General features: G+C 50.8%; 6 protein-coding genes across 6 annotated transcripts; 3 read left to right on the top strand and 3 right to left on the bottom strand.

The window, feature by feature from the left end:
- Positions 1–1,890: 1,890 nt before the first annotated feature.
- On the top strand, positions 1,891–3,944 carry FPRO_04247 (uncharacterized protein; the record flags this gene model as incomplete). The annotated part of the gene is made up of 3 exons (XM_031229736.1): positions 1,891–3,327; positions 3,380–3,876; positions 3,929–3,944. 3 exons carry the CDS (start codon positions 1,891–1,893, stop codon positions 3,942–3,944), a joined length of 1,950 nt encoding a protein of 649 aa, XP_031079943.1.
- Positions 3,945–4,099: 155 nt separating this feature from the next.
- FPRO_04246 (uncharacterized protein) lies at positions 4,100–4,261 on the top strand (the record flags this gene model as incomplete). Its single annotated transcript, XM_031229735.1, has 1 exon — positions 4,100–4,261. The coding sequence occupies one exon, from the start codon at positions 4,100–4,102 to the stop codon at positions 4,259–4,261; it is 162 nt and encodes a 53-aa protein (XP_031079942.1).
- A 442-nt stretch (positions 4,262–4,703) lies between these two features.
- Positions 4,704–5,345, bottom strand: FPRO_04245 (uncharacterized protein; the record flags this gene model as incomplete). Its single annotated transcript, XM_031229734.1, has 1 exon — positions 4,704–5,345. The coding sequence occupies one exon, from the start codon at positions 5,343–5,345 to the stop codon at positions 4,704–4,706; it is 642 nt and encodes a 213-aa protein (XP_031079941.1).
- A 799-nt stretch (positions 5,346–6,144) lies between these two features.
- FPRO_04244 (related to APL5-AP-3 complex subunit, gamma-adaptin, 107 KD) lies at positions 6,145–9,303 on the top strand (the record flags this gene model as incomplete). The annotated part of the gene is made up of 5 exons (XM_031229733.1): positions 6,145–6,148; positions 6,212–6,408; positions 6,463–6,846; positions 6,898–7,123; positions 7,178–9,303. 5 exons carry the CDS (start codon positions 6,145–6,147, stop codon positions 9,301–9,303), a joined length of 2,937 nt encoding a protein of 978 aa, XP_031079940.1.
- Positions 9,304–9,871: 568 nt separating this feature from the next.
- FPRO_04243 (uncharacterized protein) lies at positions 9,872–12,563 on the bottom strand (the record flags this gene model as incomplete). Its single annotated transcript, XM_031229732.1, has 3 exons — positions 9,872–10,716; positions 10,773–12,213; positions 12,336–12,563. 3 exons carry the CDS (start codon positions 12,561–12,563, stop codon positions 9,872–9,874), a joined length of 2,514 nt encoding a protein of 837 aa, XP_031079939.1.
- A 1,798-nt stretch (positions 12,564–14,361) lies between these two features.
- On the bottom strand, positions 14,362–15,882 carry FPRO_04242 (uncharacterized protein; the record flags this gene model as incomplete). The annotated part of the gene is made up of 1 exon (XM_031229731.1): positions 14,362–15,882. One exon carries the CDS (start codon positions 15,880–15,882, stop codon positions 14,362–14,364), a length of 1,521 nt encoding a protein of 506 aa, XP_031079938.1.
- Between the last annotated feature and the right edge of the window lie 460 nt (positions 15,883–16,342).

The following is a 16,342-nucleotide window of genomic DNA, read 5'->3' as shown; positions in this document are numbered from 1 at the left end:
TGTTGCTGAGTCCTCATGCAAGGGAGAAAGATCCTGACCAACCGGGATACTCACTCTTCAAGATTTTATCTAGATGATTTTTTCACGTTGTGTTTAACTTTACTAACTGATTGTCGTCTTCCTAGTTGGAATCATTGATTTCCTCCAACACACGAAGCTCGGACTGGCATCCTGTGACCACGAAGTTGGTTCTTCAAAAATTTAGACTGTACGGACACACCCGAATTTTAGAGTATACTTTACTTACACGCACACCCACAGCTCTGGTTCGACAAGCTTTCACCGTTGCGATACAACGGTCGTTCGTCGTTTCAGTCGATTCACTCTGGAGCGGTTGTTTGTCAATTCATCTTTTGGTCAGACAAAGACCTGATTCTCTGCGCGCAAAACATCAATTCGACCTCTACAGACATTATTAACGCCGCTCTCAACTGTATTGGTCGGAATTTCGACCAGTGGTCCATCAGCAAACGATCTGGAACCCCTCACCGCCGATCGATTCTGCCGCTTTTCCATCCTCGCAACCGCCGCCTGAATCCACCCCGCCCACACTCTTTTGCGCCTGATCTTAACGTGCGCCGTACAGCAAGCAAGCACTCTGCTAGATACAACTTTGGTACCCTCCTCGGTCAGCAACCACAACGCACCATCGTTCATTTCTTGTTCTGCGACTCCGCACCAGCTTCACAAGCAGGCATTTCCCCCGTCTCACTGCTTTCGTGACCAGCCGACCTTTCCCTTCCGCTGTCACGCCCTCGTCATCTTTTGGTGGCGTACTCACTTAATTTTACGACCCCTCACTCTACGCCTGTCGCGCAAGTCCAATTCTTCCTCGCCACGACCCTCGTACCAAAACACTTGCCGTTGTGTTTTTTTTTTCTTTTACTGCGGCTACGACCTCGTCCTCCGTTTCCCCCCATCGTTGGCTCTGTTACTTTGGGGGTTGCTAGGCATTGTTTCTACCCTGTCAGCTGAGCATTACTTGTGCTTGTTGCCTATCTTCTTCCTTTCCAACCTGCGTTCTGCGCCTTTACTCCGGCTTTCTCCTGTGGATTGTCGTGGGTAGAGGGCATCCCACCAAGTATTTGCTATGTGAGTCCCCTCCCTCCATTACCATCCTACCCATATCTTTCAGCGCTTGCGTTCCTCCCCTCCCTCCCCCTTCTTGTCTCTCTCATATCCACCTTACTAGTTGTCTCAACTGCGCCCCCCTCTAGCTTTGTTTACTTGTCTCTCCTACACTTGCGCTTCATCTGTTGCGCATTACTCTCTTGACCAAACAGCTCACTCTCTCATCTTACCAGGCTCAAACAACGCCCTTCTTCCAGAGCCCCTACCTCCGGCACTCGTCCTACTGAGACGTCCGCCTCTGGGACAGCATCTTACAGCGACGATTCTTCGCAGGAGACCAGCCAGGACTACACCGACTCTGAAGAAGACCTTTACGACGACGAATACGACGACGACGACGGTCTTGGCCCGTCTGACTCTGCTTCAACTAGCGACCACGACCAACATTATCGTCATCACCTCTCTCAGCGTCAGCATCAGCTCCCTCCTCACCAGCTTCCGCCTCAACCTCAATATCCACCACCACACCATCAGCAGCTTGCTCATCACCAGCAATTGCCTGGTCGCCAACCGCCACCCCATCAATTGCAACCCCGTCAACAAGGTCCTCCCCAGGATCTTTACCAACCTGAAGAGGAGCCCAGACAGTCTTATCGTCGACCGCGGCGCGATCGTGCAGCGCCACCCACCGCCAATCTGGAAGATCCTCGTGGGTATGGCGCCTATGGCCGTGGCGCATATGGGCATCCCCAACCCAGCGGGCGCCCTGGCCCGGGTCAAATGTACGGCAGAGGCCAGCAACCAGGATACCAAAACCAAATGGGACCCTATATGGGATACCCTGCGAACAGCCAGATGGTGCCGTTTGGCTACGGTGACCCTGCCAGCCCTTACGGTGCTGGCTATGGAGGAGAAGGTAGAGGCATGTATGATCTGATGCCTTACCAGCAACCTCCAAGTGGTTACTATGGCGCCGTACAGCCTCATCCCCTCTACGGGCCACCCCACATGGCTGGAATACCACCTGGGCAACTCACTACACCACCACCTCCTCCGCCTACTGAGGCTCCTGCCAAGCCAGCCACACCCGCTCCTCCAAAAGAGGATCCGGAGAAGATTCGATTGGAAGCTGAGATTGCTGCGTTTAAGGCTATGGAGGAGAAAGTCAAGGCTGCCGAAAAGCAAAAGGAAGCTGAGGCGCAAATCCGAAGAGAAGCTGAGGAAGCCTTCACTCGAAGAATGGAGGATATGAGACTGGCCCAAGAGGAAGCCAAGAAAGAGATCGAAAGGGCCAGGCTTGAGGCAGAAAAGGCTGCCCGAGAAAGAATGGAAGCCGAACGAAAGGCTGAAGAGAAACGCGCACAGGAACACGCTCGCGCTATGGCAGAAGCCGAGGAGAAGGCTCGTCTCAGATTCGAAGCAGAGATGAAGGCCGCTGAAGACCGAAGAAAGGCAGAGGCAGAGGCTCGCATCCAAGCTGAAGAAGAAGCCAGAAAGAAGTTCGAGGCTGCAGCGAAGGCAGCTGAAGAACAACGACAGGCTGAGGCTGCGGCGCGCGCACAAGCAGAAAGGGAGGCCCGAGAGAAGTATGAGGCCGAGATGAAGGCAGCCGCCGAACAGCGCAAAGCAGAGGCGGAAGCCAAGGCCAAGGCCGAAGAAGAGGCTCGTCTGAAGCTCGAGGCTGAATTGAGGGCAGCGGAGGAGCGTGGTAAGAGAGAAGCTGAAGAGAGGGTCAGGGCCGAAAGAGAAGCTCGAATGAAATTTGAGGCTGAACTGAGGGCTGCTGAGGAGAAGAGGCAGAAGGAGGAGGAAGAGCGAAAGCGTGCTGAAGAGCTTGCTCGAGTTCGCTTTGAGAAGGCACTACAAGAGGAAGCTGAGGCAAAGGCCGCAGCCGCGAAGAAGGCCCAAGAGGAAGCCGAGCGCCTCATGAGACTTGAGCAAGAGGCTAAGGAAGCCGCCGCAAAGAAAGCGGCCGAGGAAGCCGAGAAGCTCAAGAAGCTCGAAGAAGAAACTCGCGCGAAGGCTGAGGCTGAGACCCTTAAGAAAATCGAGGAGGAAAATAAGAAGGCAGCAGAAGCTGCCGCAGCCGAGGAAGCCGCTAAGAAAGCCGCCGCAGAACTTAAGACGAAAATTGAAGAAGAGACAAAGGTCAAGCTCGAAGAGTCTAAGAAGAAGGCTGAGCAGGCCCCAATCCGATTCAAGGATGCGGTTGGTCGAAAGTTTAGCTTCCCTTTCCACTTGTGTGCCACTTGGCAGGTATGTACTTCGGATTAGGACAGTCGACGAGCGATGGCTAACGATATTGCAGGGTATGGAAGATCTCATCAAGCAGGCTTTCATGCAAGTTGATGTTCTGGGTCCTCATGTAATGGAAGGACACTATGATCTTATCGGCCCCGATGGCGAGATCATCCTGCCATCCGTTTGGGAGAAGGTGGTTCAGCCTGACTGGGCTATCACCATGACGATGTGGCCAATGGATAAGATGCCTCCGCTGGGACACCCCAAGATGCCTGGCGCGCCGGGCATGCATGGACACAAGCACGGTGGCCCTATTCCTATTCCACCCCGTCCCATGGGCGCAGGCATGCGACCTCCCATGATGCCTCCTGGCGGTATGCCACCTGGAGGAGTTCGACCACCCGCGGGATGGCCTGTCGGAGGAGGTGTTCGACCTGATATGCCAATGCCGCCCAACGTTGTCACAGTTGGCCCTAATACTGGCAAGTCCAGCAAGCACAAGAAGGCTTCCAAGGATCACTCAGGAATGGCAGGTTTTCTGTTTGGCAAACCTCAAAAGAAGAAGTAAGTTCTCGAGTCCTCTAACTACTGAGACAACAAGCTAACGATTGTCCAGGCCTAGCAAGAAATGAGATTCCATGCCGATGAGGAAATGAACGTTTGAGATTGATTTAATATTACAGTCTTACTTGTCTATTCGCAGATACCTTGTCGGCATCGGTTGCCGGCCTGATTTCAAAAACATCTCCTTGGCAGTTTCTTCTGGGATTTTCTACTATTGTTTGAGATGGAAAAACGAGGCAGCGGAATTTTGATCCTTTCCCAACTCATGGTTAGCGTATTCATATCGCAGAGGCGTCACGAATTGTCCTATATGCATGTGGATCGGAGTATGATGATATGGTTGAAACGACGATATGGAGGGAATGGGAACACGATCCAATGTTGAAGACTTGTGTCGGCTATCTTGGCTCGGTTTTCGCCTGAAGCTGATCAAGTCGAGGTATTGGCGCAAAGATGACGCTCTAGTTTTTTATTATCTGTCTGTTTGGTTTGGTCTGGTCTGGTCTTGGTTTTGATTTGGATATGGCGGACGAGCACGTTTGATAGACACGGCCGTCCTAGACACGCGTCACGTAGAATGAATGGAGTAGGAAGAAGAATGATTTGTTTTAAGTTAAGCTTGTTTTTGATCGACATGAGTGAGTTGGGTATGGTACCTTTCATGGCCCCTTCTATTGTGTCGTGCATGTTTTAAGTAAATCGTGGTATGCCCACCTGAGTCTATGCAAGTAATCTAGTCTAGACTATTTCTAGATTCCTTCAAGGTATTTATATGAGGGGGGAATGAGGGTATAATCCCAAACACTACTGTATGTAGGTAGGCAACATCAGAGTTTCCGTTGAGGTCCCAGCTTCTCAAAGGCCTTCTTCTCAAAGGCTTCTATCATCATGCTGGCGATCTTGTCTGACACAGCAGCACTTACAGCACCATAGAGTGGGTTTGTAAACTGAAAGTCGATAGAGAGATTGACCTCAGTGTGCGGTGAAGGTGGGCCAGATATTGGTCTCACGGACCAGCGTGTCACAAGGCTTCGGAAGACAGCCGATGCGTCAGGCCCTGTACCCCCCGGAGCAGTCTCCCCACTGATGGCTTCAACAGATTGGCCAGGAACACAGCGCAATCGACTTGTAAAGACCTCGTCGAAGCCTCCCCATCCGACATGTAGATCGGCGAGTGTGGGGTAGCGTCGCCCGGTATCGGGGTCGGGATCGGACCAGCGAGTTACTCGAGAGCGAGAGCAATAAGGGACAAACGATGAGTAAGAATCCACGTCGGCTATGAGATCGTAAAGAGGTTCATGGGGGTATGGTAGAGTGCGGTTGGCCGTTAATCTTTGAGGCTCGGAGGACGGGAGGGTGATGAATGAGCGGTGCAGGGGTGTTGAGGCTCGAGTGAGGTTGGTGATGCTCGATATAGAAGCCGATGAGCGGGCGACAACGGCTCTGGGGGGGAGGAAACGGAGGGCCATTGGAGGGTATCAAGAGGATTATCGGGATTATATTGATCTAGCGTCACCGTCGTGAGAGTCTCATGGTCTAGAAGAGAATATTGAACGTCTACCCAGAGGGGATAAATAGTTGTGACAGAAAATCTATGATGGTGTTGAGGCTCTGTTAAACTGAGTCGAGAATAAGTTGGAGGCTTTCCGCCCGCCCCCACCTCGGGCTGGCTTGGTGCAGTGTAGTCCGCTAAGCTCGTAAGGTTAGGGGATTTGACCGCTGTAGACACTCCCCAGCTCGGGCCGTCCTACTCGCCGAGCCAAGGGCGGTGGATGATTCCGTCATGCTCACTCAGTAACCTAAAGCCGCACATGCTGTACTGGATGTACAGTAGAGTACCTACCTACAGTGCTCGTTAAGTTTAGTGCACCTGTACCTTACTCAACACCCACCAACCATCCATCCCATCTACTCTCACCAGCACGCGACATCTACATCCGCTGCTGAAGGAACCATCCTCCTCCTCACGATAATATACGAGATGCGCCGGTCGAACATACCTTCACGAAGCCCCTGAGACCACGTCCTACCACCTAAATAAGCATCTCCTCCAACGGTCGGCCCCACGCCCGCGGGGCAGCTTCTCACCATGTAGGCTACGACATCAACACCGAATCGACCTCTTGGGAAAGACATTGACCGTGTGCGCGCAGGTTCGAAAAATCGCTCTACGACCTCATCCGGGGGCTACGGAACCACAAGAGCAATGAGAAGGAGTATATCCAGAAGAGCCTCAAGGAGTGCCGCGCCGAAGTTCGCAGCCAGGATATGGGTTAGTTTGATGCTATGTTTGGGAGAAGCTAGCCATACGGAGGATCTGACTTTGGCTGTTTAGATCTCAAGGCGACGGCGCTGCTGAAGCTCATTTATCTGGAGATGGTCGGACATGATATGTCGTGGGCGTCGTTCCACGTCCTCGAGGTCATGTCGTCGCCCAAGTACCACCAGAAGCGAGTTGGATATTTAGGAGCTGTCCAGAGCTTTAGACCCGACACTGAGGTTCTGATGCTGGCTACTAATCTGCTGAAGAAGGTCTGTTGGTCACATGCTGGGCTTCTTGATGCTTCTAGCTAACATCATGATCAGGATCTTGGTTCGACGACTCCGACGGTTATATCTCTCCCTATAGCCACTCTTCCCCATGTCATCACCCCCTCGTTAGCGCTCTCGACATTGCAAGACTTGCTACCGCGATTAAGCCACAGCCATTCGAACATTCGAAAGAAGACACTGGTGACGCTATATCGCCTTGCGTTGGTATACCCGGAGGCTCTTCGTGCAGCATGGCCCAAGATCAAGGAGCGCCTCATGGACCCTGATGAGGATCCCAGTGTCACAGCAGCCATCGTCAATGTTGTCTGTGAGCTTGGCTGGCGAAGACCGAATGACTTTCTTCCTCTGGCTCCTCGACTGTTCGAGCTCTTGGTTGATGGTGGTAATAACTGGATGGCCATCAAACTCATCAAACTCGTAAGCTATTAGCACTTGACCTCGTGTGCTGCTGTACTAATCTCTGTTCAGTTTGCCACTTTGACACCGCTGGAACCTCGACTCGTGAGAAAGCTGCTACCTCCTCTGACCAATATCATTAGGACGACTCCTGCTATGTCGTTGCTCTATGAGTGCATCAATGGAATCATTCAAGGCGGCATCTTAGGAAACTCTGATGACTCTGGCACTGATGAGATCGCAACGCTATGTGTTAACAAATTGCGAGGCATGGTCATGATAGATGGCGATCCTAACCGTAAGTGTTCATCTGTGGCTGCTTGAAAGTGGATGTATATTGACCACAACTTAGTCAAATATGTTGCGCTGCTGGCGTTCAACAAGATCGTTACCACACACCCTTACTTAGTATCTCAGCAGGAGGATGTGATTCTGGAATGTATCGACAGCCCCGATATCACTATCCGAATACAAGCACTCGACTTGGTCCAGGGCATGGTGACTGGCGACAATCTCGTATCTATCGTGAGCCGCCTCATGAAGCAGCTCAAGTCGTCCATGCCGGCTCGCGACAAGTCACTACCTGGAACTCCTCCGAATGATCCCAACGAATCTGAGGACGAATTTGCTGAACCAGCCCCGAGGCCAAAGGTCGAATCCGCTCCTTTGCCCGACGACTATCGAATCGACGTCATTGGAAGGATCTTGGGAATGTGCTCCAAGGACAACTACTCAAGTGTCTTAGACTTTGACTGGTACATTGATGTCCTCACACAGCTTGTTCGTATGGCTCCCGCCTCTCGCAAGGTCGATGATGATCTGGGTCCAGTTGAAAGGGCCAGGGCCAACGTGTCTGAAAAGATCGGTGACGAGCTCCGCAACGTGGCTGTCAAGGTCCGGGTGATGCGATCAACGGCTGTCAGGGCAGCAGAGATTATTCTCAGCCAGCTCAATACAGATACACCGCCTGGATACAAAATCACTTCAGGGGCGCTCAAGTCAGTTGCATGGGTCATGGGTGAATACGCTTCGCAATTAGCTGTACCAGATGAGGGTCTGAATGGCCTCTTGCAGCTCATTCCCCGAACGAATAACCCTGAAGTTTTAACGACGACCCTACAGGCAGTCACAAAGGTTTTCGCCACTATAGTTGGGGATGAGAGTGAGCCTTGGACGGCAGAGAGAAAGTCGAGGGTATCGCTACTTATGGCGCGCATTATCCACGTCTTTGAGCCTCTTGCACTGCACCCTAGTCTTGAGGTCCAGGAACGAGCCGTTGAGTTCACAGAGTTGCTGAAGCTCACGGCTGAAGCTGCTTCATCTCAACCGGCGTCGACAGACGATGTCGAGCAAGACCCCCCGTTACTCCTTACTCAAGCTATTCCCTCGCTTTTCAACGGCTGGGAACTCAACTCGGTATCCAAGGGTGCTCAGCTGAACGTCCCAGTACCCGTGGGCCTGGACTTGGATGAACCCATTCATGCAAATCTGGCCAAATTACTGTCAGAAGCCGACTCCATCACGTTAGCAACAGACGACTCGGATGAGTTTGAGACATATTACCACCAGAAGCCACCACCTACAAGCATTGATTCATCTGCACCAGCCATCAGCAGGATAGCTGAACCTACTGAGGAATACTCAACTTCTTATCAGCAAGCTGACGAAGACACGTATCTGGATGCTGATATTGTTGCTCGAAGAAAAGCCGAGCGTCTCGAACGTAACAGAGATGATCCCTTTTATATTCCCAGCAACGACACTCCTCGCACTTCGACCCCTATTCACAACATTCTCCAGAGCAGCAACGGGCCCGACTTGGATATCGACTCCATACCTATCATGCAACTAGAGCTATCAAGAGCCGGAACGCCTGCTGCACAGCCTCCAAGGCCACAGCCAAAGCCACGACAAAAAGTCGTAATTGCCGCAGATGAGACACTCGAAGGCAGCGCAAGTGGCGGTCTTCGATCCTATGACTCGGAGAATAACTCTGACAGCTTCACAAAGTCCAAGGCTCGCAAGCCCAAGGCCAAGCAGACTCTACTTGGCGTAGACTCGAGCGGCATTGGCTCCTTCAGTCTTGAAGGTCAACCGTCAACTGGTTTCGACTATGAGCAGCAACAGCGTGAGGAAGTTGAGATGCAGCAAGCCATGAAAGAAGTCGAGCGACTCCGCCTCGAGATGCAACGCGCGAACGAGCGCATTCAGGTGGCACAGGGCGTCGATGTCGAGGGCACAGTTGTCAAGAAGAAGAAAAAGAAGCCCAAGAAGGATGCTGGTGCCGAGGGAGCAGAGGGCGAAGAAGTAAAGCCAAAGAAGAAGAAGAAGAAGGCCCCGCGGGCTGCGGCCCTGGAGGAAGAGGGCGGCGATGATAGCAGTGCTCGTGGCGTCGAGTCTCCTGCTTCTGGTGGTGAAGTGGCCGTCGCTAAGAGGAAGAAGAAGAAGAAGCGTGTTGCTGAAATTCAAGACGAGTAGACGGGCACAAGGGGTTTAGGAGTCAGTGAGCGAGCATTCGATAGTTGAACAGAGACACTGAGTCAGAAGGAGGAGGATCAAACAGATAATAATAAGTATCAAAAGTCTTTGAATCATTTCTCATGTCCTGCCTTTTCATGTGCTAGGCCGCTTTTCGCTCAATATCTACAACGTCTCAAGAATATCATCAAGCCCGAGCTGGATCAATGTCCTGAAACAAGTCTCTTAACGAATAGGGAATCGCTGCCGTATCATGATATTGATACGGCATAAATACAAAAATAGACCAGTTCCAGTTCCACGTCCAGACCCAGAAAAACAACAAGAAAAAAAGTACACCGATAGTTCTTTTTTGCTCATGTTCCATTAACACATACACATGACAAGGTAGATTAGCCGACCGAGTCAACCCGAGCCGCTCCCCTCTATTCCTGAAGTCCCGCTGTTAACCAAATCCCAACTCCGTTCAAGATCAAGATGAAGGCGTGGCTTTATTTGGATCTGTCATGGTTCAGAACCGAAACTCCGCCTCCAACCGCTGTCTAAAACTTGGCTCCGTGTCGTAAAACTAGTCCTCCATCGGAGCATCTTCAAGCTGCACGCCGCGGTTGGATTCTGAAGGGGGAGTCGATGGTACAACAGGAACTCGCTTGCCACCAACAAACTTGGTAGGCGTACGTCCTGTGCTGTCACGGCTGTCTCGCTTCTCCGAGTCGGCATCAGACCTATCCTTCTCAGCATCGCCATTTACAGGGGCAGCACCATCGGGCTCGGGAACTTCAAGACTCTGTCTCTTGATAACTCCGCCGAGACTGGTGCGGTGTCGGTCGACAGCCGATGTTGGGCTGGCAATAGGGAATCGGGTCTCTGGTCCACCAGTGCTTCGGTCTCGGCGGTGACCACGGGGGCCGGGCGCAGGGCTCTTATCACGACCGCGGCTTGCGTTGGCCTTTTCAAGCAGAGCTCTATTCCGCTCTTCCATAAGGGCCTTGCGGTTGCTTTCATCGGTACTAATAGCTCGAGGGCGGTTGTTGCTGCCAACAGAAGTGGAATGTGTAACCATAGACATACGCTTCAGTGCACTGAAGATGGCATCCTTGTGGGCAAACAGATCTCGGACCAGTCGGTACGCATGCTTCTCTTCCATTGTGAGTGAGGTCTCCATTCGTGGCCTCAGGATGCAAGGTGCAAGTGTGCTAGCAAGAGATGCAACATAAGTTTCATCGGCAGAAGTCAGGTCGATCAAGCGAGTGAAGTGGTTCATGCAAGCATCGAGAGTGGCAATATTGGTGAGGCGGAGCTGTGATAGAGTAGATTGGAGTGCAGCAATGCGAGAGGACTCATCAGCGTCAGTAGATGGGGTAGAGTAAATAGTTCGGATAATCTCGTAAACGTGAGAGGAGACCAGAGAATCTATATCATGTTAGTTTATGTTATAGAGATGGGATTCATCGAGCTTTTGCGCTTACCGGGTAACTCCAAGAGATAAACCTTGAGCAAACTGGCAACCGTAGGGATATCAAATTCATCAAACACATCAGGAGAAACAGGCTTGCCGTCATTAACCTTAGCGCGTAGACGATGAGATTGTGATAGCGGAACTTCCAGCAACCACACACCTCGTCGAGCCTCGTCACCTTCAAGATCAGGGTAATGGTGGTCTAAATAGGTCAAGATGGTGGTAACAATCATGGGCACACGCTTCTTGTCAGCCCTAGCACGCGCCTCCAGATCGATACCGAATGTCTGCTCATCGACCTTATTGTAATAGTTCTCATATACGACAACTTTGGGCACGAAACTTCCAGTGCGATAGGTCTCGAGAAGATAGCGTAGATCGCTCTGGGGCTGGATGGTCTCCTGGAAGAGCATCATCTGGTCTACAGTAGACTGCAGGCTTGGGATGACGTTTCCAATGGTGCCCGAGAAGTCGAGGATGACAGTCTTGACAGCCTTTAGACGGTCAAGCTCACAACGCTCGAGGAACTTGAGATGGAGATGAATAGCCTCCTCAAGCTCGCATCGAAGCTGGTCAAGCTTGCGGACGCCCTCGCGGTACCTCTCATCGGCCTCGGAAGCCTCTCGCTTTAGACGCTGGCTGGGGGTCTCGTTAGGGTGAGAGTTGTTGAGAACATTCCAGTTGGCAAGATATTCGCTGACAGTTCCAACCGGAGAATCAGCGCCCTCAGAACCGGTAGAAGCCAGTGAGAAAGTGCGGTTAATAGACTTCTTTTCGGGAACACCAGCCATTTGGAAAGCCTTGGGTCGCCATTGATAAAACATCTTGGAGCTGTTGGCAAATGTACTTCCCACATTACCGATGAGACGAAGGAAACCGTTGTTAACAAGATCTTGACCAATTCGCTCGGCATAAGCCACGCCGATGTTGCCCATGCTACGCTGCAAATATTCGACGATGTCGGAACCAGAGGAAGTGTTGAGATATGTTCCCAGGATTGGCACCTTGGTCTCGCCCATCTTGATGCTGGAGAGCATTTGGGAAAGGATCTTCTTCACTTGCTCGGGCTGGTAAGTGTCGTCGCCAATTTCATATAGCTCTTCCTCCTCGGGTTCCTCCTCCTTATGAGGCTGAACCTTGATCTCGGGAATATTCTGATTGCCTTTGGGGCTGGTTTCAGGATCCTGGAAGGCAAGCTTATTTTCCTCTTCGAGGTCCTCTACTAGTCGGCATTTGTTGAAGTACACGGATCGGAGCTTCTTAACTGCCTCAGCCTGACGGTCGTGAGCTTTGATGCGCACTTGCAGCTCATCTTGAGAGTCCTGGATACGAGCTTCGTGGGCGTCGCACCAGCGGGAGAAGGGGTTGACAACGAGGTCGCGAATGCTCTGGGCGATGCGACGGTGGTTGCGAGCAGCATCTTGCATCTCATTTCGCATGCCATCAAAGGCCTAGATTTTGTCAGTTTATAAGCTCGACCCGGATGTTGACGTTATCGCATAGTGAATCCCCACAAGTGACTGCGGCGCAGACTGCGGGCACTTGGGAGAGGATTCAAAGCATAGTATCGTACCTTGCGAACAGTAGCTCCGTCATCACGGCTGAAGCCACCAGTGATCTTGTCGGCGGATGGAGCAATATCGCCAAGTCGCTGACCATACGTCTCCTCGGCTTCGGCGCGTAGGCGTGCGATGGTCAGAACCTGTCTGTTCTCATGAACACCTTGTTGAAGCTTGCTAAACAGGACACCGAGTCCCGCAGCGTAATCGCTCGACCAGAAGGAATCAGCGAACCCCGGCATGATGGTCTGCCTTGTCCAGCCCCTTCGATTGATACGGTGATTATGTGGTCCCTTTTTTTCGATTCTGTCAGATTCTGTCAGAGGGGGAGTGAGAGCCAAAAGCTCGCTATAGCGGTGGAAGGATTGTCGGAGATCGACTGGCGATGTAGTGGGTGACGTAGGCGTAGACGTACGCAGGAAGTCGTCGCGATCGTCGTAAATTAAGGGGGGGGATTGGGCGAAAGAACGTCGCCGTTTGCGTTGTGCAGATTGATAACCTGTCGTGGTATTTGCTGCGTGTCTCTGTCTTGCGTGGACTAGTTCGGTGAGACGGCTGCTGCCGATGCAGGGGAAGCAGTTGATTTATTGTTGTGCGAATTCCAGGGATCGAATCGGGAGCGACAAGACACCTACGGAGTACGGAGTTGCAAGTCGAGACAGCTATACAGTACTCTGTATCTTGGTTCGTCAACCTTTCTGTCCCCTTGGGCTGACACTGTCTGGGCAGGACAAGGCTGAATGGGGGAAAAGATCGGGCGTGCGTGTTGACTGGATCGGAAGCTTGCGAACTGGGGTCCGTCCGTGTGGGAGAATTGGGACGAGATGATGGTTTGTTAGCTTGAAGGAGGCTGGCGCTGGCGCTTGGTTGGCATCCGCTGTCTGACTGGCGACGTGGAGGGGGGGGGGACGTTTCTGTGCTAATTAACAGGGGACTCTGGATGTAGAATCGCTTCTTTTGGGCGTCATAATATCAGATCAAAAGATTTTGTTATTGTGGCGATGATCTATCATAAAGAAAGAATCTGGAAAGATCTAGCTTCTTTGTCTGCTAATAAAGTAGTAGTAATAATTTTATGACAGCCCAGCGATGGTCGAAATGGCAGGAGGTGGATCATGTCTTTCTTTCCTGCCTTCCATTCAATCATCAACAACCGAACCGAGCTTAGCGAATCCACCAAGATGAACCAGGAAGAAGGAACGATGGAACGGGCAGCGTTGAACACGAGCGTTTTTGTGTTGCTTGAAAGCAGTTGATACCACGTAATCAAAGTTGCATTAATTCACTGATATAAGATCAGTTTAGAACTCTAAAAGAGATTCAGCATAAAAGAGTTGCGTACGCCTTCTAAGTTCATTCTGACTGATATTTTTATTTTCCCCTGTCATCGCCAATCTGAAGTTCTGTTGCTATTGCTACGGGCTTTCGAGAGGAACATGACAGCCACAACCAGAGACGCAATCGGCATTTGTGGCCGCTTTAGAGGCCTCTCACTGGGCAAACTCTCTGTTGTTAGCGGGTGCGGGCCCCCCAGCCACTTGCTCAGGGCTGAAGTTAACCCCTGAGGATAGTCTCCTCGTAAGTTGTGGGGACGGTACCTAATTTTAGAGGCACGTTTCAGAAAGACATTCCTGGGTAGTTCAGGGGTCCGTGTCAATCAAAGCAGGATTCTGGGCTCTCCTGTAACGACGGGGACAAATTCTGGGTTTGAAGATGCTGTTAATCTCACATCTTCGTATATATGATTTTTCTATAACTTTTAAACAAATTCATGCTCTTATGGTTCATACACAATTCTACAAGAATAAATGAATTAGCCGAGGGCCCATTCAGATCTGACCTCAGCGCTTGTCGGGGATCTTCCTAGCTCTGTTCTGGAAGTATGCCACAAGCTACCATAGTAGGAAGCTAAGAACTTACTGTATAAGGTAGAGTTCTATAACTGAGATCTTATTAGACTATAGCTATTAAACAGAGCCTCGGCATGTAGTGTTGCTTCTTTATTAATCTCGAGCTTTGCCATATGCACCTCAATCTTCTTCACAACCAAGCGTTAGGTAGGTCTTCATCATCTATGGACAGGCTACTGATGAACGGCGAAGCGACTAAACGTTCCCGATTATAAGCCCAATCGGATCTTGGAAACTCTTTGTATTCAAGTCCAATGCCAACTTGTGAGAGCAAATCTTCGGTATGACTTTCATCGAATATTTTCTTGACGTCACACGTCACCCGTTTCAGCCTGGGGAATCGACCCTGCTCTCTTCTGAGATTCGCCAGTCCAGACAAACCCTTCTGTAGACGTTCGGGAGGTGGAGGGAAATCTGGCTCCACAAGTGTGAGAGACGTGATACTGGGTGGAAGGAAATTTGTGAGGGACTCCTCGTCAGGGAACTCCAAACTCTGAGTGTTGTACACTGCATCACTGTTGAGGAACAGCTCTTGTAAGACTGTGAAGGTGTCCAGGTGGGGCATCGGGTCTATCTTGGTATCTCGACTCATAAAAGCCCGAATGCGGAGGTCAAGATGAAGCGACTCTAGACTTGTGCAATGCTTCTCGAGGTGTCTGACAACATCGCTTGCCTGAACTTGCCAGTTGTAAAGCTCGTCAATGTGCAAGGAAGTAACATCTGTGGCTTCATATGTGAACGCCTTCAGACTCCCAGTACACGACGGGAGGATCTTGGCGAGCTGGTCGGGACTCAACCTGAAACCTCTGAGGTGAAGTGCCTTCAAGCTCGATATTTCAGGCAGTGGCAGTGATTTATATAGAGTCAGAGCTTCGAGACCTGGCGAAATAGGAATAAGTTGCGATGATAGCCACTTCAAATCAAAGGCACCACGGAGCTCGAGGTTTCTCAAGGGAAGACTGGAAACCCCAAGGACCTTCAATGCCTGCATTTGGTCATACAACTGATGAGTTGAAATGTCAAGAGCCAGGTGTGGGCATTTGGGCAACAAGGCAAGCAGAATAAATAACAGCTCGACTGATAGAGTACTCGCATGTGCTTTTATGTTCTTTATTGCGTCTGGAGACTGAGCTTTGCCGAGGATGAGTCCTCGAAGGAATGCCTCACGATAAGGTGATGTATCCTTTCTTTGGTCCCAGATATCTGGCAGCTTCAGTCCTCTCACCTTGGCTACTTGTTTGAAGGCCTCGTGAGCTTGCTCAGGGTCAATCGATGAAGCCCCTTGTGTGGAATAGAAGAGGACGGCTTTGGTGGATGAGGCGAGATGCCGTTGTGAGGCGATGGTCCTTATGAAGAGGGGCAAGGATATCTGGGTCAAAGACTTCCGTAAGGGCCAGAGAAATACATGATGAAGAATATCCTGACTGACGTCACGAAAGCGTCTTGAAACGAGACACAGCGATGCCAGTATCTGACGATCTTGGCGGTAGTTGCTGGTGAGTTGTTCAGTGTTTCCAGTCAGATATTCCTGTTTGCCACGACAGTGTAAGCAGAAGTAGCCAAAGATTTGACGTAGTAACTCTGGGGATAAGTTGACAAGGTTAGGTATGTGTTGTTGGTTCTGTGAGTCTTGGCTTTCCATATGGCGCATTGTATTGACTATAGGTAACATGTATGATGAGAACAAAGATGAATTAATGACTGTTGTCAAGGCCAAGACATGAACTATTGGCAATGGAGAGGGGGTTACAGGGATGGAACCAATGAGTACCTTACGGTGTATGTAGGACTTTAACCGCCAAATGATAGGGCAAGCATAGGGCGAAATGACCATGCTATCTGAAACATTTCAAGAATTATCTTCTCTTCTATGAGATAGCCATGTACACTACCCCAAATAGATCAGACTTTATCTGGGGTCTATTTAATTTTCTCTGTTGTTTTAACTCTTCTTCCCATTTACCAAAGTGGGAAAGGATTGACCTATTTTCGGGGTATTACAAAGACCAGCCAACGTCAAGGGGTTGGTTGATCAAAGACGAGAGAATTGGTCTGTTGGTTGATTAGTGAGGCCGTCACGTTGCAACTCAACAAAGACCAAAGAACTTGAT

Source organism: Fusarium proliferatum (assembly GCF_900067095.1).
Source record: "Fusarium proliferatum ET1 genome assembly, contig: FPRO_scaffold004, whole genome shotgun sequence".
Taxonomy (NCBI): Eukaryota; Fungi; Ascomycota; class Sordariomycetes; order Hypocreales; family Nectriaceae; genus Fusarium; species Fusarium proliferatum.
Note: the sequence above shows the minus strand (reverse complement) of the source record. Positions and strands in the feature narration are given on the sequence as shown.